The following is a 26340-nucleotide window of genomic DNA, read 5'->3' on the forward strand; positions in this document are numbered from 1 at the left end:
ATCCTATCTCCCTTTGTCTTTTTGATCTTTCTTAGAGCCACTTCCTTACTATTTTACCACCTTTCATTCATTACAGCACAAAAAATAGGTTTTTCTTACAGGGAATCAATGAAATAAAACCTAAACAGTGCATTACATAAATGTATTTCCAAGGCAACAGCAAACACTTGATTACACTTATACATCTCCATTTAATCACATTTTGTTACATCTCCACTTAATCAAGAAACACACATCCTTAACATAATGGCAAAACTTCCAACATTGTTCTTATAATAGCAGATGCATTAATAAATAATGAAAGCTCCACCATCATACCTAAGACGCTTTAATTTCCATCTCCTCGAAGTGAAACAAAAGCTTAATGTTTATAATGAATATATAATATATATATATGTGTATAAGCTGTAGCACAGTTTAAGTAAATATTTCTTCACATCACACATTTTTAAGAAACTACACTCTTTACATAAAGGCTACTTTGCATCGAGGCATGTGGACAATATCAAAAAGTTTCAATACTGTCTAAATAGGTTCACCTAAACTACAGACTATGTCAATAAAAAAATTTCCACCAAAATACTATGACTCCAGTTTCACAACGAGGTGTAGCAGGCCCTCATGGTACATGAATAAGTAGCATATGTCTCCAAACATGCACCAGAAAACCTACTCAACATTCCACCAGTACACAGCCAGCTCCAATTCCAATTCATCCTAACTTATGACACATGCAACCTGCACATCCAAGGCTATATTTATCTTGGTCTCAATTCATACTAAAATTAGATTGCACTTTGGTTTCTAAAGTATTATAAAAAACAATACCTGCTTCTGGGAAACATGCTCCTCAATTCCAATATATCCAAAACTAGTATCTATTTACTATTGATTTATAGTCTCCTCAAATGTCAAAGTTCAGAGGAATTAAATTTGTTCAGTTACATACAATTTACACATTAAATGCAAATTTGATTTATAATTTTGAATAATGTGCAGATACTGTCATCATCAGAAAAGAATATGAGTCTCCGATATCATTGGGAACAAATGACAACTGCGCAATAATACTGCACAGATATGCTGTTGACATGAACACACAGGTGAATTCATTATGTAAGAATAAGTGTTGACATTTTTATCCTCTAGAATGCACATAATGCCAGAGAAATGTGATGAAACTCATTACAGGATCTCTTATCTATATATATTGCAAGTATAAAAACTACAAAACTGTATCAGGAAACACAATCACAACAGCTTCGCCATGGAAATGGAAGCAATGTGAGAACAGAAACAGTAAATTACAAAACAGTATTACAAAAAGAAATGAACTACTCTGAAGTACTGACACTATAAAACCAACCTAAAAATGCCACCTAAACTAATACTTTTTATGAGGAAAATAGATTTACAATTCTGTTGGTAAGTACCATTGTTAGGTATTACATCACTAATTGACAGTGACAAAATTAATACAAATCAAGTATAATACAAACTGAAGAGTTGTGGAAGGCAATTTTCCTGACCTGAACAACATATTTTCCTACCAGTGTTGTAAGCAATTTGCATCATGGAAGATAAAATCAGAATGCAGTAGTGGTATGGTCCTCCAAAACAATCTGGAGAACCACTAAAAGTGACATTGCACAGGGTGAAAATATAAACAATAGGGACACAGGAGCATGGTCTATATGACAGGAATATAAAAGGAGTGTACCAGATTTTTTTCCCAGCAGAAAGGTTAGGATAATGTCAGGACAGGGCAAGGCAACTAACAGCACCAACAGCTGGTTTTTCTCGGCAATCACGCACAGTCTGCAAAAGTGGTATTCAGTCCTTCCAGTCTTTCTTTATTTCAAAACTCCACTCCCACTTCAAATGCTCATGCTTATCATCATCAGTAAAAAGTGAGTGTACAATATAGCTTCCACGTGCCACCATCCCAGATGGCGCATCTTCAGGTGGTGTCGTGTATGACTGCACTTCAGTCTTCGGGGGATAGCTGCCTACCATATGCGTCATCTTGTCCACTGTAACACAGAAATTTTTAAAATTTTCAGTTACTGGCAAAAATCAACGGGAGTTTCACCAACAAACAAACTTATTTTATACCTGTATTCATATGCAATGCTTCAAAATAAGTTCACTTCTACTTGACCATTACTGTTTAGCACCACCAAGAACAACCACTGCATATCAGGCCAACCGAAAGAATTTTTATCAGAAGCACACAATTTTTACATACATTAATTTTTAACTATCAGAGCTAACTTTCCCAGTCTTTTAAACATCTTACAAGGCAACTGTAGTTGTTAGTGCCGCATTTGGTGTTCTTGTAAGTAACCTATGAGAATTCCCTCTTTTGAACAGAATACAATTTTCTTCCAACGTTTTAGCAGTTCAGGTGTGCGAATGACTTCATTTTAATGACTATGTCTTTCTGAATTATGAAAGTAATGTGGCAAAGTGGTGCACAATTCACAGCCAGAGCAAGAAAATGCAAAGTGCAGTCAAATTAAGAACATTATTGCTCATAAAGGTACTGATTGTATGCAGTAAAGTTGCAAAATGGAAGACTATAGAGTTAACTGCAGCATTTATATGTTGTTGCTGTTGTTGTTGTGGTGGTCTTCAGTCCTGAGACTGGTTTGATGCAGCTCTCCATGCTACTCTATCCTGTGCAAGCTTCTTCATCTCCCAGTACTATTTATCATCCATGTTTCACTTCCATACATGGCTACACTCCATACAAATACTTTCAGAAACGACTTCCTGACACTTCAATCTATACTCAATGTTAACAAATTTCTCTTCTTCAGAAACGCTTTCCTTGCCATTGCCAGTCTACATTTTATATCCTCTCTACTTCGACCATCATCAGGTATTTTGGTCCCCAAATAGCAAAACTCCTTTACTACTTTAAGTATCTCATTTTCTAATCTAATTCCCTCAGCATCACCCGATTTAATTTGACTACATTCCATTATCCTCATTTTGTTTTTGTTGATGTTCATCTTATATCCTCCTTTCAAGACACTGTCCATTCCGTTCAACTGCTCTTCCAAGTCCTTTGCTCTCTCTGACAGAATTACAATGCCATCGGCGAACCTCAAGTTTTTATTTCTTCTCCATGGATTTTAATACCTATTCCAAATTTTTCTTTTGTTTCCTTTACGGCTTGCTCAATATACAGATTGAATAACATTGGGGAGAGACTACCACCCTGTCTCACTCCCTTCCCAACCACTGCTTCCCTTTCATGTTCCTCGACCCTTATAACTGCCATCTGGTTTCTGTACGAATTGTAAATAGCCTTATGCTCCCTGTATTTTACCCCTGCCACCTTTAGAATTTGGAAGAGAGTATTCCAGTCAACATTGTCAAAAGCTTTCTCTAAGTCTACAAATGCTAGAAACGTAGGTTTGCCTTTTCTTAATCTTTCTTCTAAGATAAGTCGTAAGGTTAGTATTGCCTCACGTGTTCCAACATTTCTGCGGAATCCAAACTGATCTTCCCCAAGGTCCGCTTCTACCAGTTTTTCCATTCGTCTGTAAAGAATTCGCGTTAGTATTTTGCAGCTGTGACTTATTAAACTGATAGTTCGATAATTTTCACATCTGTCAACACCTGCTTTCTTTGGGATTGGAATTATTATATTCTTCTTGAAGTCTGAGGGTATTTCGCCTGTCTCATACATCTTGCTCACCAGATGGTAGAGTTTTGTCAGGGCTGGCTCTCCCAAGGCCGTCAATAATTCTAATGGAATGTTGTCTACTCCCGGGGCCTTGTTTCGACTCAGGTCTTTCAGTGCTCTGTCAAACTCTTCCCGCAGTATCGTATCTCCCATTTCATCTTCATCTACATCCTCTTCCATTTCCATAATATTGTCCTCAAGCACATCGCCCTTGTATAAACCCTCTATATACTCCTTCCACCTTCCCTTCTTTGCTTAGAACTGGGTTTCCATCTGAGCTCTTGATATTCATACAAGTGGCTCTCTTTTCTCCAAAGGTCTCTCTAATTTTCCTGTAGGCAGTATCTATCTTACCCCTAGAGAGATAAGCCTCTACATTCTTACATTTGTCCTCTAGCCATCCCTGCTTAGCCATTTTGCACTTCCTGTCGATCTCATTTTTGAGACGTTTGTATTCCTTTTTGCCTGCTTCATTTACTGCATTTTTATATTTTCTCCTTTCATCAATTAAATTCAATATTTCTTCTGTTACCCACAGATTTCTATTAGCCCTTGTCTTTTTACCTACATGATCTTCTGCTGCCTTCACTACTTCATCCCTCAGAGCTACCCATTCTTCTTCTACTGTATTTCTTTCCTCGATTCCTGTCAATTGTTCCCTTATGCTCTCCCTACAACTCTGTACAACCTCTGGTTCTTTCACTTTATCCACGTCCCATCTCCTTAAATTAGCACCTTTTTGTAGTTTCTTCAGTTTTATCTACAGTTCATAACCAATAGATTGTTGTCAGAGTCCACATCTGCCCCTGGAAATGTCTTACAATTTAAAACCTGATTCCTAAATCTCTGTCTTACCATTATATAATCTATCTGATACCTTTTAGTATCTCCAGGATTCTTCCATATATACAACCTTCTTTTATGATTCTTGAACAAAGTATTAGCTATGATTAAGTTATGCTCGGTGCAAAATTCTACCAGACGGCTTCCTCTTTCATTTGTTCCCCCCAATCCATATCCACCTACTATGTTTCCTTCTCTCCTTTTTCCTACTGACGAATTCCAGTCACCCATGACTATTAAATTTTCGTCTCCCTTCACTACCTGAATAATTTCTTTTATCTCATCATACATTTCCTCAATTTCTTCATCATCTGCAGAGCTAGTTGGCATATAAACTTGTACTACTGTAGTAGGCGTGGGCTTTGTGTCTATCTTGGCCACAATAATGCGTTCACTATGCTGTTTGTAGTAGCTTACCTGCATTCCTATTTTCCTATTCATTATTAAACCTACTCCTGCATTACTCCTATTTGATTTTGTGTTTATAACCCTGTAGTCACCTGACCAAAAGTCTTGTTCCTCATGCCACCGAACTTCACTAATTCCCACTATATCTAACTTTAACCTATCCATTTCCCTTTTTAAATTTTCTAATCTACCTGCCCGTTTAAGGGATCTGACATTCCACGCTCCGATCCGTAGAATACCAGTTTTCTTCCTCCTGATAACGTCGTCGTCTTGAGTAGTCCCCGCCCGGAGATCCGAATGGGGGACTATTTTACCTCCGGAATATTTTACCCAAGAGAATGCCATCATCATTTAATCATACAGTAAAGCTGCATGCCCTCGGGAAAAATTTGTGGCTGTAGTTTCCCCTTGCTTTCAGCCGTTCGCAGTACCAGCACAGCAAGGCCGTTTTGGTTAATGTTATAAGGCCAGATCAGTCAATCATCCAGACTGTTGCCCCTCTTCAGGAACCATATGTTTGTCTGGCCTCTCAACAGATACCCCTCCATTGTGGTTTCACCTATGGTACGGCCATCTGTATCGCTGAGGCCCGCAAGCCTCCCCACCAACAACAACGTCCATAGTTTAAGGGGGGGGGGGGGGGGGTAGCATTTATATAACTCTTGGTTTTGGGAAGGAAATTAAAGTTTTATAAAATTTTGCCACTGATTTATCTACGAGTTAAACAGATTAACTTTGTGTAACTGAAGACGGTAGTAGGCTGGAAAAACTATTGTAGAGAAATGTGTGTGGAAACATGATTGAAACAAAGTGATAAATATTGTGTTGTGGAATTACACAAAGTAATGCCTGACAGAGACTTAGGAGAGCAGATAAAGTGAAAAGAATGGACATATTCAGGGGAACAGAAGAACACAAGTTGTTCCAAAGTGCAGGAAGGTGGTGTTACTAAGTGTCAATCATTCTGGATTCAAAGACCTCAGATTGGTGCTCATACAGATAGCATTTAAGGCACTTGCTTGTCTATATAAGATCGCTGCATGGGACTAGACAGTTATTATTATTATTATTATTATTATTATTATTAGCAGCAGCTTCCCACAATTCCTTGTGGCAAGTGTTACTATCACATAATTCAAGTTAATAATGTGGACAGCCTTTTGTAAAGTTTTACCATACATTATACTATTTACTCCCGCACTATTTATTTAATGGCATAACATCATATGCAGACAGTGTTTATTCCCACACTTTGAATTTTTTTCTGAGTTGTTATAACATTAATAGTATGAGCTGTAAGAGAGAAGTACTTTAGCATTGTAGCACTTTACAAGTTTGTGCACGCAGAGAATTCGGACAACTAACTTAACAGAGATTGCAAAAATATTTGCTTACAGAGGGTGTTCAAAGTGGAATGGTCAATATTCAGGCATAGAAAAGGCACGATCATTAGAAAAAATCTAGTAAACAATGGATTTAAAAAGGATACCTAAAGAGATAGCCTATTAACAAGAATAAGAATGAATTCTGAGGGGACTCCAGGGAGCAGAGGAAGCAAACTCTATCCTCTGCCTCCCAGTACATAGGCTGCTGAGGGGTAATGGTAAGTGCAGGGGAACAAGCTGCACTGTTACACAGTGCTGGCACCACACTTGGGTTCACATACAATTAGTGCTCCAAACAGTGCTGGCAGTGCCACCTACTGGCTGCTGCTGTAATAGCTGTTGACTGCTGGATATGGTGCATCTACAGAAGTAAAAACTGAGATGGGCATGATAAAAGCATACAGGAGTCATGAAATATAAATTTATAGTTTCCTGTTGAACAATGGTAATTGTTGCTATTAATTCTGTATTGCTCCTCATATAAAATTCAAAATCTGCAGTAGTGGGACTTTCATTGTGGTAAGCAGTCAGTTTTACTGCACCCAAATCACATTTTGTTGATCTCACACTTCTTTAAGCAGTTCTACATGCTTGAATTAAAGCAAACAGGGCCTGCCCCCTCATGCTCTCATTACAGGCACTACACCCCTTTTGCAGCCACTACAACATCCTTCCTTTTGGTATACTATACTATACTATGGAGAGCAAAAGGAACTGCTCCAACCGCTATCTCAGCCTACAGGATGGACAGTGAAATACTTAAGGACAAGCTTCAGATCTCTGAGAAGAGTTTGCAAATTTTGTATGGATAATCCAGCTCTCTGTTATGATATGGAATATTCTCTATCACAATGATTAACTTAAGAGGAAGATTTGGGAGAAACATATTTGTAAACCACATTTCAAATTTTCCGCAATTCATCTGACCATGGGAGTCACCTTTTGTGGATTTAGTCCAGAATTTTAGTTTGACCTCCTTAAAAAACCTTCCTTGATCTAACAATTTCTGGAGGAGGTTCCCCATCCCATAATGCCTACATCATCATTCTGCTAACATTTACAAACAGTCATATTACTGTCTATCAAAGCTTGACCAGACAGAACATTTCTGTGGCTATTTCTACAATGAAATGCAACTGCCAATCAATAATATCTCCATGCTGTAGCAGTACAGACCTCTCATTCTACACTTTTTCCAGGTGAATCTCAAGGACAACAAAATATTCTGCAAAGATGTACTACCCTGATGCCCAGTCAATATTTTCCTTGAGTACTGGTCAAAATTTCCACAGGCTGGGAGTAGTCTACTGCACCAAGTAGAAGTCTTTGATTATCTGAAGAAGCCCTTGTAAAAGTTATCCAACATAATTTTGGCTTAACTGAAAGAGAATAAGGAAGTCCAAAAGTAGGACTGCATTCTACGCAGGATGTAAAGGTGCTAATAATGAGGAGAAGTCTCCAGGGGAAGGAGAGTTCTTGGGACTGCCTGTACAGTCGTGTAGGTTACAGTCCCAGATATCACACTATGCAGCCATGAATAAATAAATGAAGACAGTCATTTCTACTAGGATGTAAAAAAACTGACACATGACAGGACTCAAGTCAACTACCTTCAACTTACTAAGCCAGTGTCTTATCCATAACACAACATGGCGGTTTCTAAAAAATGGGTTTTGTTATTATGACACACACACACACACACACACACACACACACACACACACACACAAATAAACACTTTAAAATAAGTCAGACAAAGGGGAATGCACTTCCAAAGCACCACCTAACAGAAAAACTTTAATTTCTCCCTTTTTGCCAGGCGTTTCTGGTTATTTCCCGGGATTATCCATACAAAATTTGCAAACTCTTCTCAGAGATCTGAAGCTTGTCCTTAAGTATGTCACTGTCCATCCTGTAGGCTGAGATAGGGGTTGGAGCAGTTCCTTTTGCTCTCCAGTTGAGTGACATCATTAATTATTTTTCTTGATTCGCTCCATAATGTACTATCCATAGCCCTTCTCTGAGGAGTGGAAGCACTACCTGGCACTGCCTGCAATGGGCCAGGAAGCACACTGTAACCCATTACGAGACATCTGGGACAACCTGCATAACTGAGCACCACTGTAATTTTTGGGCTGAATGCTATCAGTGAAAATTTAGTACAAATTTCCCCTATTTTCAGCAATTAGATTTCACTATTTTCTTACACTACTTTCAATATTTTGCACGCATTTCAAGGTGGCAATCCATTAGCTCCAAGTGGAATGTCATGAGAACCTTTGGTGGGTGACAAAATGATTTGGCTTTTAACAATTTTGCACACAAGTTAACAAAACTGAAGTAAGACATTATCTACTTAATCCATTCCCAAACTGTTTGCAGTCTCTAGTAGTCCCATGTTACTTGCACCCTACATTCAACCATATCGATGATGTGGTATTCACAAAAGCAAAATTTTTGAAGATGAAATATGTGCAAGAACTACAATGTTTTGAAGAAGGTATGCAAGTATTACAGTGTTTTAGAGGCGATATATTTAACCAGTGCAACAGTCAGAAATAAAACTAAGGGAATATGGCAAAAAATTTAACATTCTTGTGTGGTAGCTTATTATAAAATGTTCTGCTACAGCCTACAAAGTTCATCAAATCACAAAACAACAAGTACAAAATAAACCGCATTACATATTAATCAAAAATCTTTTTCAGCAACAACAATACATTAGAGCAAAAAAGTGCAGTGCAACTGTTTGTTTAATAAATATTAAATCCTAAAAATAAAAAGAAGAGGATTGGTATTTCACACTCACCAATGACAGGGTCATTAAGATTGAGTATGAGCATGGACTGTATAAGGATTGATAAGAAAGTAAGTGGAGTCAAAGGAGTCAGCCAAGTAACAAGGAAACCACAGAAGTTCATTTAAGCTTTTGATATTTTCTTCATGGTGTAATTTTAACAGTTGTGTGCTCCTTACCAATTAACATTTTTTGCTTTTTTAAATCACTGATTTAAAAACAATTTTTAGATGGAACTGCTTTATGTCCTTTGGCAATTGATTTATTGGACTTATTTAATATTTTAAAATGGAAACAAAATTTCAACTTTCTTTAATTTCTTCGAATGCAATTTCTTTACATCTAACTCCTCATTTTTCTTTAGAGAAGAATAGTTACATCAGTGACTTTTGAAGTTGAAAAGCAAGCATGTCAAACTGTCTGTCATTTGTTTATCATAGTTATTTCAAATAAGTGTTGCAACTTGACAGCCCACCAAATGTAAAATCTGTTCAACAATATTACTTTTAGTGGGGAGATCTTTAATCTGTTGACATTCATTGTGAAAATCATGAAATGAAATGAACATGTTTTGCATAAGTGGTGGACAGAGTAATCAGGACAATAATATTTGGCCATCCTGTATTTATCAACAAAGTGATACATCAAATAGTCAAAAATAATTGTGCACACAATCATTTTGCTATGAACTGTCAGACGACCTTAACCTGATTTAGCTCAATGTTTTACACGAGATCACGAATGGAAATTCTGGGCACCAAAACTTCTGTGTTCGTTTGAGTAAAAAAACTCCATACTCAGCAGAACAAACTTCAGCACAGAACTGTTTCTCTGGACGTTTTATTAGAAACATATGAGGTGGTCTATAATGCAATTTTGAGCAATAATGAGCAATGGATTTCATGTGCAAACAAGACAAAAAGGCATTCAAATTTTTGGGATCTACTGCCTCACCAAAAAGCACACCAAGTTATGATTGGTTGGATTAAAAGAGGGGGAAAGGGACCAAACTACAAGGTCATCAGTCCCTTGTCCTGAATAAAACAATGCCACTAGTATAAGAATAAAATAAACGAGACTGATAACTCAAAACAGAATGAAAGGATAAATCACAAGAACAAAGGGCAACAACCACGTAAATGGACAAAAGGAGAGAAGAAAACCATAGAAACGCAAGAAAAGGGATGAAGAGATTGAAACAACCAAGCAGATTACCATGGCTGACTGACCACGAGAATAAAAAAGGAGCAGCCAGCCACTCTGCAATGCATTTAAACCTCCACCCTAGAAGCACTAGCGCAGAGGACACAGAAGGACAAAGGACATGTGCTAGAACCTGGATCAAATGATAAAACCCACCCTCATGAATAAAACCTAAAACTAAATTAGCTGATGAGGCGTTGTCAGATAAAATTTGCGACAATGAGTCCAGTAACCCAACATTTCGTTGCTGGGCAGTCAAAGTGGGACACTGCAATAGAATATGGGCCACTGTCAACCAGGCGGGTCTTCACAGCACAGGAGGTAACCGTGGTTTACCCAAGTGTGATCAATGCGGAGCCAGCAGAGGACAACTAATTCCCTGTGAGAAGCCTGCATGGAAGTCTTCCACACATTCGTAGTCTCCTTAATGGCACACAGTTTGTTGTGTGTACTGTTATGCCATTCCGTCTCCCAGAGCCAAAAAACCCTACAGCATAAATCAGAACGCTGGTCAGATTCAGATATGCCCATCTCCAGAAGCAGTTTCTTCATAGCCTGTTTAGCCAGCCTGTCGGCAACTTTATTGCCTGGGATGCTACATGTCCTGGGGTCCACACAAACACCACTGAACGAAGAGACCGGTCCAGGGCATAGATGGACTCCTGGATGGATGGCGAGGGTAGCACTGGTGGGTAGCTTGTAGGCTGTTCAAGGAATCAGTACACAGAAGAAACGATTCCCTGGGACATGAATGGATATACTGAAGTGCACTAGAGATGTGACCAGGGAGGGGAATGACTTGGGGTCTCATTTCTTAGCACTGAAGTTAGACTATGCCCACTTAGAGACTCCTGGCGGCGGACCAACAGCAACAGATGATGTACTACGCTTCATGGAGTGTCATCCTCTCTGATGCCACCTACTCCGACCAGAAGGCCTCTCCACAGGTGCCACCCAACCACAGCAAAGGCCACCTGGCAGGATGGCCATTGCCGGGAGTAACAATGCCCCAGGGTGATGGGCATTTACTCCTTGGCATACGTGGGGAGTTAACGGTGCAGGCATCAGCAAAGCGATCCCCGTGTAGTCAGGCGGCTACAACCAACAGGGTACATGGTGGCCCCACCACAACGGACTGGTTAAAGTGCTGGATATGAGGTGCAAAGAAGTCCATGATGGACACGATGCACCGTTTAAAGCGCCCTTCTCCAACTGACTCACTCTTCGGGATAATTGAGAACTGGAGGTCAAACCCGACAGGGGACCATCACAAAGGCCGAAACATGAGAGACTAAACGCAGTCGCCTCTTACGACAGACAGGAATACCTCAGGCCTATTCTAATCCCCGGGCCCCCAGGGAGGCACCAAATTGTGAGCCAGAAATGTTATAATTATTTTTTTAAATTTCGTATGAGTTATTTATTGATTTTATGGTATTAGGAATGACAATTCACAAAACTAAGGCAATTCGTACAAAATATGTGTCAGTCTCTTTCAGTACTAGTGACTTATTTGAAAGACAATCCTCAACCAGCCAATGTGCATTAAACAATAATTTTTTAGTCAGTTCAAATGAGAAGTTATTTAGCATCTCTTACAGCCTGCACTGGGCTACATAAGATTTTCACCCTACATGCACATGCAGCCTATAATTTCAGGTGCCAGAATTTTACACACATGGAATTTGTCATTACTGAAAATAAGATAAATGTTAGGACAAAATTTTACTTGTTGAGGTGCGGAGGGTAGTTTCCGTAGTGTGAACGACTAACATTGAGAATGGCAGTAGCATTAAGCTGGTAGTCAGTCAGTTGCTGGTCTTCCCCTAATCTACAAAATCTGTTTCATGCACAATTAAGAGTTTCCATTTGACAATTTGTCATAAAGTAGATAAAAGTATAGCACTTGCAGGACAAAACACTCAGACTTAAATTTGTAAGTACCATTGCAAATCAAGTACTGTCAAACTTACACTCATTGCTAACAGTGTCAACATTATTACAACCTGGATCACCGAAATTTCAGCATCATTTATTTTCAAAGATACACTTATCTATTTTTACGTTTTGTTGACAACAGATACCATCATCTGCATATTTCATTCTATGCCTAATTCACCAGTGAACAGTAGTCATGGAAAGTTTGTATCCTTTCCACACAATTCATCGTTTAATAACCTTCAAATTAATGGTAAACATACATATCCACACAGAATGACTGCACAGTTAATCCCAACACACAGAAATTAATTATTATTATTATTATTTTATTATTACTTAGATGTTATGTCTGGTCAGAAGTAGAAAGTGACGCGGACCTTGATCAAGCGTGACTTCCTTTTAACTGTATGGTATATGTTATAATGCATTTAGGAACTTTCGGGTAATTTAACATGTATCAATAATTACGGATTTTTGTAGTTGTATATATAAGTTTGCATGTAGTTGTATTGCATTGATGTACTGGTGGATATTGTGTGGTATGACTCCTGTAGTTGATAGTATAATTGGTATAATGTCAACTTTATCTTGATGCCACATATCCTTGACTTCCTCAGTCAGTTGGATGTATTTTTCAATTTTTTCTCCTGTTTTCTTTTGTATATTTGTTGTATTGGGTATGGATATTTCGATTAGTTGTGTTAATTTCTTCTTTTTTTTGGCGAGTATGATGTCAGGTTTGTTATGTGGTGGTGTTTTATCTGTTATAATGTTTCTGTTCCAGTATAATTTGTATTCATCATTCTCCAGTACATTTTGTAGTGCATACTTGTATGTGGGAACGTGTTGTATTATAAGTTTATGTTGTAAGGCAAGCTGTTGATGTATTATTTTTGCTACATTGTCATGTCTTCTGGGGTATTCTGTATTTGCTAGTATTGTACATCCACTTGTGATGTGATCAACTGTTTCTATTTGTTATTTGCAAAGTCTGCATTTATCTGTTGGGGTATTGGGATCTTTAATAATATTCTTGCCGTAATATCTGGTGTTTATTGTTTGAGCCTGTATTGCAATCATGAATCCTTCCGTCTCACGGTATATATTGCCTTTTCTTAGCCATGTGTTGGATGCGTCTTGATCGATGTGTGGCTGTGTTAGATGATACGGGTGCTTGCCATGTAGTGTTTTCTTTTTCCAATTTACTTTCTTCGTATCTGTTGATGTTATGTGATCTAAAGGGACAACAAGTGGTTATGAAATTAAAGTGGTGTAGCCGATGTATTTATATGAGTGATTGCTTTGTGTATTTCGCTAGTTTCTGTTCATTCTAAAAAGAATTTTCTTAAATTGTCTACCTGTCCATAATGTAGGTTTTTTTTTGTCGATAAATCCCCTTCCTCCTTCCTTTCTGCTTAATGTGAATCTTTCTGTTGCTGAATGTATGTGATGTATTCTATATTTGTGGCATTGTGATCATGTAAGTGTATTGAGTGCTTCTAGGTCTGTGTTACTCCATTTCACTACTCCAAATGAGTAGTTCAATACTGGTATAGCATAATTATTTATAGCTTTTGTTTTGTTTCTTGCTGTCAATTCTGTTTTCAGTATTTTTGTTAGCCTTTGTCTATATTTTTCTTTTAGTTCTTCTTTAATATTTGTATTAGCTATTCCTATTTTTTTGTCTGTATCCTAGATATTTATAGGCATTTGTTCTTTCCATCACTTCTATGCAGTCGCTGTGGTTATCCAATATGTAATCATCTTGTTTAGTGTGTTCCCTTGACTATGGCATTTTTCTTAAATTTGTCTGCTCCAAAAGCCATATTTATATCATTGCTGAATACTTCTGTTATCTTTAGTAATTGGTTGAGTTGTTGATTTGTTGCTGCCAGTAGTTTTAGATCATCCATGTATAGCAAGTGTGTGATTTTGTGTTGGTATGTTCCAGTAATATTGTATCCATAATTTGCATTATTTAGCATGTTGGATAGTGGGTTCAGAGCAAGACAGAACCACAAAGGACTTAATGAGTCTCCTTGGTATATTCCACGCTTAATCTGTATTGGCTGTGGTGTGATATTATTTGAATTTGTTTGGATATTAAGTGTGGTTTTCCAATTTTTCATTGCTATGTTTAGGAACTGTATCAATTTAGGACCTACTTTGTATATTTCCAATATTTTTAGTAACCATGAGTGGTGTAAACTATCAAAAGCTTTTCAGTAATCAATGTACGCGTAGTGTAGCGACCTTTGTTTAGTTTTAGCTTGATATGTCACCTCTGCATCTATTATCATTTGCTCTTCACATCCCCGTGCTCCTTTGCAACAGCCTTTTTGTTCTGTGTTGTATGTGTCATTAATTTCTGTGTAATGACAGAAGTTAATATTTTGTATATTGTTGGTAGGCATGTTATGGGGCGGTATTTAGCTGGGTTTGTTGTGTCAGCTTGATCTTTAGGTTTCATATAAGTTATTCCATGTGTAAGTGTATCAGGGAATGCGTATGGGTCTGCAATGTAACTGTTAAATAATGTAGTTAGATGTGAATGTTTTGAGGTGAACTTCTTTAGCCAGAAATTTGCTATTTTATCTGTTCCAGGGGCTTTCCAATTGTGAGTAGAATTAATTGCTCAGGTGACTTCATGTTGCAAAATTATCACTTCAGGCATTTGTGGTATCATATTGTATGTGTCTGTTTCTGCTTCTATCCACCGTGCATGCCTGTTATGTTGTACCGGGTTTAACCATATGTTGCTCCAGAAGTGTTCCATGTCTGTTATGTTTGGTGGATTGTCTATTTTAATGTGTGTGTTATCTATTGTCTGGTAAAATTTCTTTTGGTTTGTGTTGAATGTTTGGTTTTGTTTCCTTCTATTTTCACTTTTTTTTTTGTATCTTCTAAGTCGTTTGGCCAATGCTCGTAATTTCTGCTTCTTTTCATCTAATTGCTCTATTGCTTCTTGTTGTGAGATTTTACCTAACCTTTTTAGTTTTTTTCTGACATTTGATGTCTTATAAATTGTGTTAGCTGTCCAATGTCTTTTCTCAGTTTTTCTATTCTGATCTGTAGCCTGTGTTGCCATGCTGGTTTTGTGAGTTTCTTCTGTGTGTTGGTTGGTTCTGATCTCTGCCTAGTGTGTATATTTAGTGTAGTGAGTGCTCCTTTATAAACCAGTAGTTTTAACTCTTCCATAGTTGTGTTTTCATTTATTTTGTTGTGTATGATTTTGTTGATAGTTTTTATTGTTTTGACTTGTGGGTTATTTGGCGGTCTATGCAAGAATGGTCTAATGTCTGTATTTGTGTCTTTGTATTCTATATATGTCAGCTGAAATTTTCTTCTATATCTAACATCTGTGTCACTTCGTGTTCTATTTTTACTTATTCTGGTGGCAGTCTTAATATTTCGTTTTCCTCTGATTGTTTAATTGATGTGTGTTGTTCTTTGTTTGTTTGCTCTGGGATGTTTGAGTCCATTACTATATTTTCTACTTCTGATTGCACATTTTTTGTTCCAGTATTTGTTGTACTTGTTGTTTGATGTTTTCTAATTCTGACTGGGGTACCTGTTATTTTTTATTATTACACGGATCTGATCAGCTAGTAGTTGTTCTGTTAAAAATTTTAATTCTAGGTATCTGGTAATAAATGTTGTGTATACTTGTGATCTGTATCCAGGTTTGTTGCTTGGTAATAACAGAACATGAGGTGTCGATTAACATTATCATTATTATTGACTATTTCAAAACAACTTCCTCACCAGGGCTATGAAATGCTTTTGAAATCAAGTCCTGACCATTCACACTATTTTCACCATACCTCATAAGAATAGATCTTAACACTACAAAATCCTCATTAAACCTCACAAAACAAGGAATGGCAGCATGTAACTCATGACACATATCTGAGGAACAGCAGCATGAATTCCTGCCCAGCCACCCTTATTTCTACACAATGCCATTCCTCTAAGCTACAATCAAATGTGTATCCTTATTTCAGATTTCTCAACTGTCCTCTATAACACTAATGGGAAAGGATTTATAATCTTGACTATCACTAGATGATATGCCCATCTTGTAACAACTTTGATCCTGTGGTCCTTCTACCATTCCTTTTAACCTTTAAAGAAATAGATTTTTTGGGTCCTTTTGAAAACCTAAAGGATGTCCAAATTGAAATAGACCACATCTGTCATCTTCTCGAATGTACGAAAAGTGTGTTCTACATTCAAATAATATCCATTTGGATAACTCATTTTAGCACAATTTTGTAAATATTAGAACAGAGAAAACATACACCATTACTTTATCATATTACCTGGCACTATGTCTGATGATAGCTCCTAGATTTAAAAATATGCCATGCACTACTCAAATGTGTATTGGAACAAAAAGTACAGTAACTGACTTAAATCACTTAACAAGGGACAAAAATTATGAACAACAGAAGCAATTCACTGAGGGGGTATATTACAAGGATTACCATTTGTGCAAGAAATTGTAACCCAATGTGCTTAAATCTATGTAGTGTCAAAGCAGAATGTGCTAAATTGTTGGTGTATCAGATACACTACTCATTTACTCACTACTTTCCTGTAAAGAAGCACAAAAACAGTACTTACCTACAGCAGCTGTAGTTCCAATGACAGCAAAAATACATAAAAATGAATTTTCAGTCATTAGTTAAGAAAATGGCTGATAGCATGCTGGTCTCAAACTGCTTGTGCTGCTCCTTATTTTGAAAATTGATATTTTAAAGGTAAACACATGAACAAAATGGTTAGGTGTAAGAGTGGATCTATCAGGATAGAAAATCAGTTTATGCACAACAGTATTCCTTTACCTCAGAATGCCACATCATTCCATATATATATTACACTATAACATTTTTAACTCAACAAAAATAAGTTTTGATCCATTTGTGAAAGTATGATGATGAATGAAGTCTTTATATATAAAGTTTCACACTGAAACTATGCCCGAATGGAAACAACATACTGCTTCAGGGAATAGACGCTACCTTCTGTAATTTAACGAATATGATGATCACTACACATGGAAAAGTAGAGTGGTATGTCAAAGTCAATGGTAGGAGAAACTTTCTCACAAATAAAGGCATAAATGTGCTTCACACACAAAAAATAATAAAAAAAAAACAACTCTTAGATGAGGTGTCACAGAAGATGTGCAAATGCATTTTGTGTACGCCATAATAGACTGGTGTGTGTAAAAACTGCAATATCAAGGTGTTGATGTCTTACGGTGGCTAATTATCTCTTTCTAGTTGTGACAAGCAAAACTAAGCAAAATAAAATCTTTCTCCAAAGATAATCACTGTAATCTGTCCCAGAGCACACTCATGAAGTGTCTTAACCACACTAACGGTAGATGGTAGGCACGGCTCATAAAGGAAAGGCTGAGGCAGAGCTGCTCCTAAACAATACATTAGAATAAATTTCTGAATAATATATTACAGAAATTAAATGATCAGAATGCATTTTGCATATTTAGCACTCAGATTTAAATAATGCTAGTCTATGTTTTTGAAACTCTTGACATTTAATATCAAGTGATATTTTCTGAACAGGAAGTAGCGAGTCTTAAGGCTGCACCTCGAATTGCCACTTAGCTCTAGGCTAAGGCTTCCTCCGAGTACAGATCTTATGGGCACCGTAAAGGCTCTGGTGTTTCAGCCTAATGCTGTCCAAAATTTTCATGTGCAGCACTTACATCAACAGGGAACAGAGCTTCTGGAAGTTTAAGTCCCTGTCTCTGTATATTTATTATGCTTTGATGTTTCATTACGCTAACGTTTAATATTACTGTTTTAGATTTTTTTGTTTCCGTCATTAACTTATGTCCACCATTTAAATAAGTTTGCAAATGTCTCACCAGAGAGGACTAGAGTATTGTAATATACGTATAAAGTACAATAATGTAAGTACCACCACCTAGATGCAGTTTCACGAATGATTAGAGAAAACAAATGTGAAAAGTATGTCCTGCTACTTTAGTTTCCTTACTTGCTGACTGCAGGTAATGTTCCTTATTAGCAAGTTTCTTTTCTGACTGTATTATTATTCATCAGCAAGTTAATTTCTTGCGAATCACAGCAGCATACCATGAGATTGAAAACAATACAAATTGAGTGTGGAATTTATCAGGTAAAATTATGGGACATGCAGTTAGGATGAAAGCGAAAAAACTTAGTGCACCCAGACCACATGTAAACAAATCCAGAACAAAAACATTTTTAATTCAGGCAAGGGTACACATGCTATTTTAACAGAGCAATGTACAATGGAGCTGAGTGGTTGTGTGTGCTGTATCACTTGAAATGAATATTTTTGTATTACACAAGTATAAATATGACAAATACACAGTGTAATTTACCATGGAGGTTGCTGGGGTTGCTTATGTCAGCCAATCACGGCACAAGATCAGTGACGTCATGAAAACATCACAGTTTGACATAACACGCCACAGCTTGAGCACACATAACATTAAAGTTTAGAAAAGAAAACACCAGACACATTAAACATGCAGCAAGGCTAACATACACCACGTTAAACATCTCTCCAAAACTCATCTTTTGGTATGATTTGTAGGGGTAAACTTGCAGGATATGTGAATTGGGGGATAAATAAAGTATCTATAGTTATCTTTTCATATTATTTAGCAGTGGGTTATAAAACGAAAAGAAGGTACAATTTGTAAGCATTTAGCAGAACTGTGATATTGACGACCCCTCCGCCCCAAAATCTTGGCTGTGGTGACAAACTGATCTGTAGTGAGGTCTAGGTCTAGGTCAGTTCCTATCGAATGTCTCAGCCTTCCCCACTATGGAAACCAAGAGCTGTACATGGTACTGGACAATGATCTCCTTTAACACATTGACTGCCATGAGAGTTAAATATTTAACTCACAGGAAGTATTCTCTTCGGGCCACGTGAAGTAAATACTACTCACAGACATTTTTCCAATTAAAGCTCTGTGGTGCAGTTGTAACTCACAGGAGCATGCCGTGACTGTGTTATGGTGGCAGTAACAAATCATGTTCCTGGTCTACAGTTCTCAACAGTAATTACTGACATTTGAATTCGTCAGTAACTCACATGGCTCAGTCATATTGAACTTTTCTTCTTTTTATTATTTAGTTTGACGTATTACTTACGCAGTAGATTGCAAATGACAAACAGTTTTATTAACATTCCTCAACTCTAATTGCAACAATGAAACTGAAAAATTTGGGTCATTCCACTTTATTTCTCTAACACCTGCATGCACTGTGCTTTATGAAAAACCACTCTAAGCTAAAATATGAGTCACAATTCTTACATTTCCATGCAGTTTGCATTTCTTGACAACTTGCCCTCGTCCAAATTCATTCTTCATTTTTTCGTAGCACACTGTACACCTACATCTGGCTGCTCCCATGTCCACAAAGGCACAATCTGCAGGTAATGCGGTTGCTTTGGTGAGAGATGTTGACATCTTCTGTATGGAATAGTCTCAAAGTCACTTCCTCTGAATTCTGATTGAGATTTTATTCTTGTTGATGTGTTGGTAAATCACATGATTAGTTTTTACCAGTGCTGATCCTGTCAGCGATTCAATTGCAAGCTTCCTGTACCATTTCATACCCCGTCTTAGACAATGCAAGTCAGAAAGAGCTATAAAAGACTGATTATAGTTAATTATCATTGTTGGTTTCTTCTTTGTGCCCTTCCTGGTTTGAACTTTTTTTTCTTCTTCTCCATGAACAGTACTCTCACCATCAGAACTTCCCTCTTACCTTTCCATGTCAGTACTACTACGCCTGTGGTACTTTCCTTTGCTTTGTGTTTCCCCTTCTTCAGTTCTGCCTGTACAACATCTTGAAGATTCAGTTTTCTGTTTAAGAAAACCAACTAAATGTGTTTACTGTTCAAGAAGCTGGTGGGCTACATGAACACTTGTGTAAAAATTGCCTGTCTATAAGAATCTGCCTTCATTTTGTAATCCACTCATAAGGCTCACAACAGAAGTGGCAAAAGGAACACCAGGATTCACATTCTTCCCACAAAATAAATCTTCATATTACTCGTGTAGCCACCCTTTAGACAAAGTTTGAACAATATAATTACAAATTTATGGCACTTATTCTTTATATACTGAATGAAACTTCCTCCAAATGGCACAAGTGTTTCGTCAATGCAAACTTCTTTCTGAGGGACAACTGCACTTTGAAATCTCTGCAGTAATTTATCAATAAGAGGTTGAATTTTGAATAAGTGGTTTCCCGGTGAGCACACGTTATTGGAAAAATGCCACATACGTAAAAGCAGTTCAAAACAATTGTGTGACAAATTTTTTTTATTTTTTTTTTTTTGACGTTGTTGTGATAGAGCATATTTATTGACCAATAATTTTGAATCCTCAGGTTTACATTTAGTAACATCCATAACAAAAATCCTAAAAATTGTTCAATCTCAGTTTTGCTGATATCAGTCCACTTTTTCAGTCGTGAATTAACAGTTACTGAATGACTTTCTAAGACTTGTTTTGCATACAAATTAGTTTGTTGAGTCACATATTCTAAAATTTCATCAGTTACAAAATATCTGAAGAAGTCGTATAGTGTCTTGCCTTAGAGTTCGTGCAAGAGAAGCATTTTCACCAGAACTGGGACAAATAAATGTGAAGTTTTTTTCATATTTTTGCCCCGTAACTGGCCCCCAGACAATCTCATTAGAATTTGTTCTAAATGTGTCATCTTCATCTTCAGAACTTTCTGATATTACACTTAGGCCCTACTTCAATCGAACCTGAATCAACAGCAGAAGTTATGGCACTAACACGGTACGAGGTGCTTTGTTGCCTGCTTTTTACAGCTCGTTCTTTGACTGAATGTGGACATAAAACTCTTCTTCCTACCTTCACTGATTTAATTCCATCATCAGAACTTCCAGTTTCGCTTCTGGTCTCCTCTCGTAAAAATTCGTCTGAGCTATCACCAAATAGACACAGAATCTTCTTCACTTATGTCCATAACTTCATCAAAAAGCTGCTGTACATGCCTTTGTTCACCTTCATAACTTCTACGAGACATTTTCTTCTGCCACAACATTACTTTGTTACAGGGAAAACAACACTGACTAAAGACTGTAGCAACAATGCAGGAAAGCAATAATGGAACTGTACACAAACAATGCTGTGGAATGAAAAACTGACAGGAGTACAAACCTAAAATTATTAATGACACAGTAAATGACACACATGGTACCTTTACTCTGGGGCCATGTGACTTGTACGTAAGTCACACAAAAAATTTAAAAAAGGTACTAAAATGTCATATTTTCGCTTTATTTGCAGTTAACAAGTTTGCTTGGAGCAAACTAAAGCAGGATATTGAGAAAAAGTAAATGGCCCCAAGGGATCAGTACCCAACTATACCATGGCAGTCAATGTGTTAAAAAACTGTATCCATCTGAATGATAAATCACTAGATCAGTACAAATTAATTTGCGTGTAGCAGAAACAAACATCAAAAAATTCGAATTCCCCAGTCCTCTGTAATTCTACGTTTAATAAAATTAAGCCTGTGAAATTACACCTTGATGCTTTATGCTCAAGCAAAAACAGCTTACATCAAAACAGCAAATGGAATTTTCTGAAAAATAACCAATTTACTTGATTCAATTGCAGATTGCACTGTCTTTTCACACAGTTACACATGTGTAAATGAAAAGACTCTTGACCGACAAGTAACCGGAGTTTTCATTGTATTCTTGTCCATATACACAGTGTGGGTGATGGTTTTGTTAACAGTTTATTACATACTGTCTTCAAATAAAGTCAACCTCTACAACTGTAAGGATGATTGCAAGAAAGAACACCCATGTCTGTCAGTGCTTATTATTATTGCATTAAAAATGTGTGTTTTATTCACAAATGTAACAAGCTATTTTTAAGAGCAGAAACTTTAATTGTTACAAGGAGACTATCAACATAACTAATGTATCACCACCATTATGATTGTTTTGACTGCTTCACTTCATTCAGGAGGTGTGTACACCAAGTGGCCTTCTCACTAAATCTAGGACTTCAGCATGCCACCAGCCATGACTGTCCAATGCCACTGCCCTCATGACAAATTAGCAATGCTAGCCTGATTATTTCCTTTCTGTCTGCTTAATGGCATCAACTTCTTGTTTATTCTGATGTTTTCCCCATAATCTGTGAACTTTGCTTGTCATGCTACTGCAATCAAAATTTGATGAACTCATAGCTTACTCCAGATATGGCTATTGGTATTTGGTTCTTCCTTGATGGTTGTGCAGAACACAATGCTGACTTTTCCCGTAGTTCTTAATATGGTTCACAAATCTCTTCACATTACTGTCCACCTGCTTAGCTGAGTGGTAACATGCTTGCCTCCGACACAGTGGGTCTGGGTTGGAGATTTTCTCTGCTCATGGACTGGGTGTTGTGTTATCATCATTTCATCCTTATCACCAGCACACGAGTCGCCCAATGTGGCATCAACTGAAATAAGACTTGCACTCTGGCCGAATTTCCATGGATGGGGCATCTTGGCCAGCAATACCACTAGCTCTTTTTTTTCCTTCAGATTACTGTACTACTACTGTATTATCCATAAAAAACAGTAAGGTAACTCAGTAACAATTGCAGTAGACTTAGAACTACACTTAAAAGCAAGTTTCTAAAATTTGAAACTGCTAACCGTATTTCACTCTCACAAATTGTTTGGAGGCGAGATTTAACAGGAATTTTCATGAAGCATAAGATCTTTAAATAATGTACTTCATGTATAAATGATTTTTTTTTTACTTCCAGTTAAATGTGAAGTTTATACGCAAGTACAGAACATGGCACTTTTTAGAATGATAATTCAGCCATTGCAGTAACAGATTTGAAAATTAATACACAGCACAACCCAACTTTAATGTAATTTTAACAAAGATTATCAACAGAACTGTGCATTAACCTCAGTGATGCCAACACACCTTTGAAAAACTACTTATAGAAGCCTCTTAAGTCTAGAATACTAAAATAGTAACCTATTCAAACTGGTGATAATTAAGCAGTCACTCACAAGTAATGTTAGTATGAGACTGAGTAAGATTATTGCATCCTGAATCAGCACATGAATTCTGCTTAAGTTTAAGTTACGTGAGAGCCCATTATTTACTGGTGGTTTCTTTCAATACATTACAAATGTGAACAGATTGTAAAAGATAACACATATGGTTTCTCTTGCTTGTGATGTGTATTGCCAACCTTCAATTTTGAAGTGACAGAAATTTAAATATTTTCAAGTAATTCTGAAAATGACCTGTTTACTACAAATGCACATTTGAGGAAAATATTTACTTCACTGTAATACACATTTCTACGCAAATTCTCTTTCCTCGATTTTCTATACACTTCAGAAATTCCTGTACAAATACACAGTGCAACCAGTTGCCATTAATCAAAGAAAGTAAATTAGAAAAACGCTGTACGAAATTTTGAATAGGTTTTCACAGAAAAAACTAGAAAGGATTAAGAAAAATGTGCACGAGAATATGTAAGAAGATAATATGATAACTGCCAAGTTCCATACCGTTTTAAGGTAGCGAAGAGCATACACATGATTACTCAACATGGGAACAGGCAACAAATGTCACAAAAAGCATGAGCATAAAACTATAAATATATCCCACAATTCATGCATGTGACACTATATGATCGTGTAATAGGGAGGGCAAGTATCCAGCAAAATTATGTTACACAATTTGAAGGATACCAACACATCAAAATTAATATCAACGTCTGAAGGGTGATCTTGTCGTATCAGTGCCATTCAGCAGGGAAACCCAAAAGGATTTCAGTAAAATAATTGAGTTAACTGAATAGTAATGAATGCAAAATATCTTATGCATTTTCTTTTTAAAAAAAATAGGAATTTAAATAAATGTCAAATAAGATATTCAGACTATTAGCTGCGACACCCAAAAAAATTTCTGAATATTTGTAAATTTAGAAAGTGGTTCTATTTCTCCAATATGAATCACTTTTCATTATTTAGCAAAAAAATTACAGAAACTGGATACATCCACACCATTGCTTCATTCCTAAAAATAGGTGCAGTATTTTAGGCATTTTAGACATCAAATATAAGAAGAGGCCTTAAAAGTTATGTTCTGTAGCCAACACAGGGCTGAGCATCACACTAAGCCACTTGAAGGCAAAGGTCATCAAATTCTTAGGGACTGCACAAGCAAACAAAAACTCTAAAATACTCAGGTAAACCAAGTTATCAGGGAATAAGATGTGAGAAAACTACTTACCAAAAACATGTTCATGTTCAGAAGATTTATTTTCTTCGAAATATGGATTTAAAATTTAATTTCCATTAAAAAAAAAAAAAACAGGATTTCAAAGTACCTTTCAAAATTACACATTCATAGCTGCTGTCCTATAAGCTGTTCAATAGCACATGCACGAGATAAAGAGTTTGAAACAGAATGCATTGTCAACCAGCAGCATGCAGCTCGGTGATTTAACTGTGCTTTAGTCACTAAAAATACACTTTAATGATAATCAGAAGACAAGAACAGTATCTATAAAAGATCCACACACCCATAAAAAAAACTTGTCCGTCACAAAATTAAATCTCAAAGGGAACGCTCACTGGCTGTTGACAAAACACTAACTTTCACCTCCAATACGTATCACTGATATTAATCTCTTGGCATCAAACTGTTATGCACACAATACTTATGGACCTGCTGCACAGACAGGAAATATATTCAGGTAATTTCCACCTTTGACAATTTTCAGCACCTTCCCTCTCCACAAAGAGTTCATTAATATAAAAACTAATATTGACACATGTGGATTTATTTCACCACTAAGTCGTTTAAATTACCATAAAATTTAAATTTACTGTGAACACAAAGAATTTGAGTATAAAACGTGACGGTATGTCCATACCGTACCTGTTTCCAAAATGATATGTTAAAAATCAATAGCAATCCCTACATCATTTTAACTGACTTACCAGGAACACCAAGTCTGTATGTTTTCTGAACATATTTCAGCCCATGTACAATTTCTCTCTGTACAATAAACTCTATACGTATTCTGTATGATACACCCTCTTTGATCACGAAGACCTGCAATGATTAAAAAATTAGGTTTATTTACTTTAATTACAGTACAGTGACATTATGTGATACAAGTGATATGATACCTGTTTTTTTAGCTGTGTGAGATCTCCAGTTAAATCAAGTTCAACATCCGGCCTGTCAGTTACACACAGAACAAGCTTTTTCACGATTACTTTTCTAGGGTCATCCGGATCTGTAAGGAATCAAAGTATATCAGTTACCTATAATGGAAAAAAATAATATGCAAATTCTCATGCGAATAATTAGGTAGTAACCTACCAACAATAATTTTGCCTTCCTTCGCTTCTCCCAAAAGCGCTTCCTTATATTTTCTGAGACTTTCATCCTCTTTATCTGCTTCCAGGAGTTCTTCTATTGTCTTCTCTGGGGGTGGTTTATAATTTGTATCAATCTCATCTTCAGGTGTATTTATATGAAGATCTTCAATTCCTTCTGCTGCCGTATCGGCCATATTCAGCTAAACACTGCAAATAAATGACTCTCAGATTTTCTGTAAAATTTCTGTGCGACTTCTGAACAAAAACCTCTCGCTTGGAATCCTTTGCAACTATAAACATCAAATCTATGAGACCCTGTCAAATGACTTTCTGATATTACTCATGGGTACTTCAGAGACATAACCGTGAATGGAAACACTTCAGTTTCATCGACCGGTCACTATACAAGATCGTACGTCCTGCTACCAAACTGTGATGGAAAAATTGCGATATACACAATTAAAACTATTTCTCTGTTTTATACGTACCTCAATAACCCAAGAGTAACAGTACCAAATCAACAAACCAAAACTGGAAACCACCAAACTGACTCCACCTAGTTACAAAGCAATTCGCGTGAAAGATGATACATCCAATGGATCTGGCATTTCTACAAAGGTGACTACT

The 26340-nt window shown here is 36.8% G+C and overlaps 1 protein-coding gene across 1 annotated transcript; it reads right to left on the reverse strand.

The window, feature by feature from the left end:
• Positions 1-128: 128 nt before the first annotated feature.
• Positions 129-26340, reverse strand: LOC126334836 (rho GDP-dissociation inhibitor 1). Its single transcript, XM_049997499.1, has 5 exons — positions 26202-26340; positions 25715-25920; positions 25519-25628; positions 25327-25441; positions 129-2033 (listed from the first exon to the last, which is right to left on the reverse strand). Exons 2-5 carry the CDS (start codon positions 25905-25907, stop codon positions 1834-1836), a joined length of 618 nt encoding a protein of 205 aa, XP_049853456.1. The 5' UTR covers positions 25908-25920; positions 26202-26340; the 3' UTR covers positions 129-1833.

The sequence above is a fragment of the Schistocerca gregaria genome, chromosome 2 (genome assembly GCF_023897955.1).
Source record: "Schistocerca gregaria isolate iqSchGreg1 chromosome 2, iqSchGreg1.2, whole genome shotgun sequence".
Lineage (NCBI taxonomy): Eukaryota > Metazoa > Arthropoda > Insecta > Orthoptera > Acrididae > Schistocerca > Schistocerca gregaria.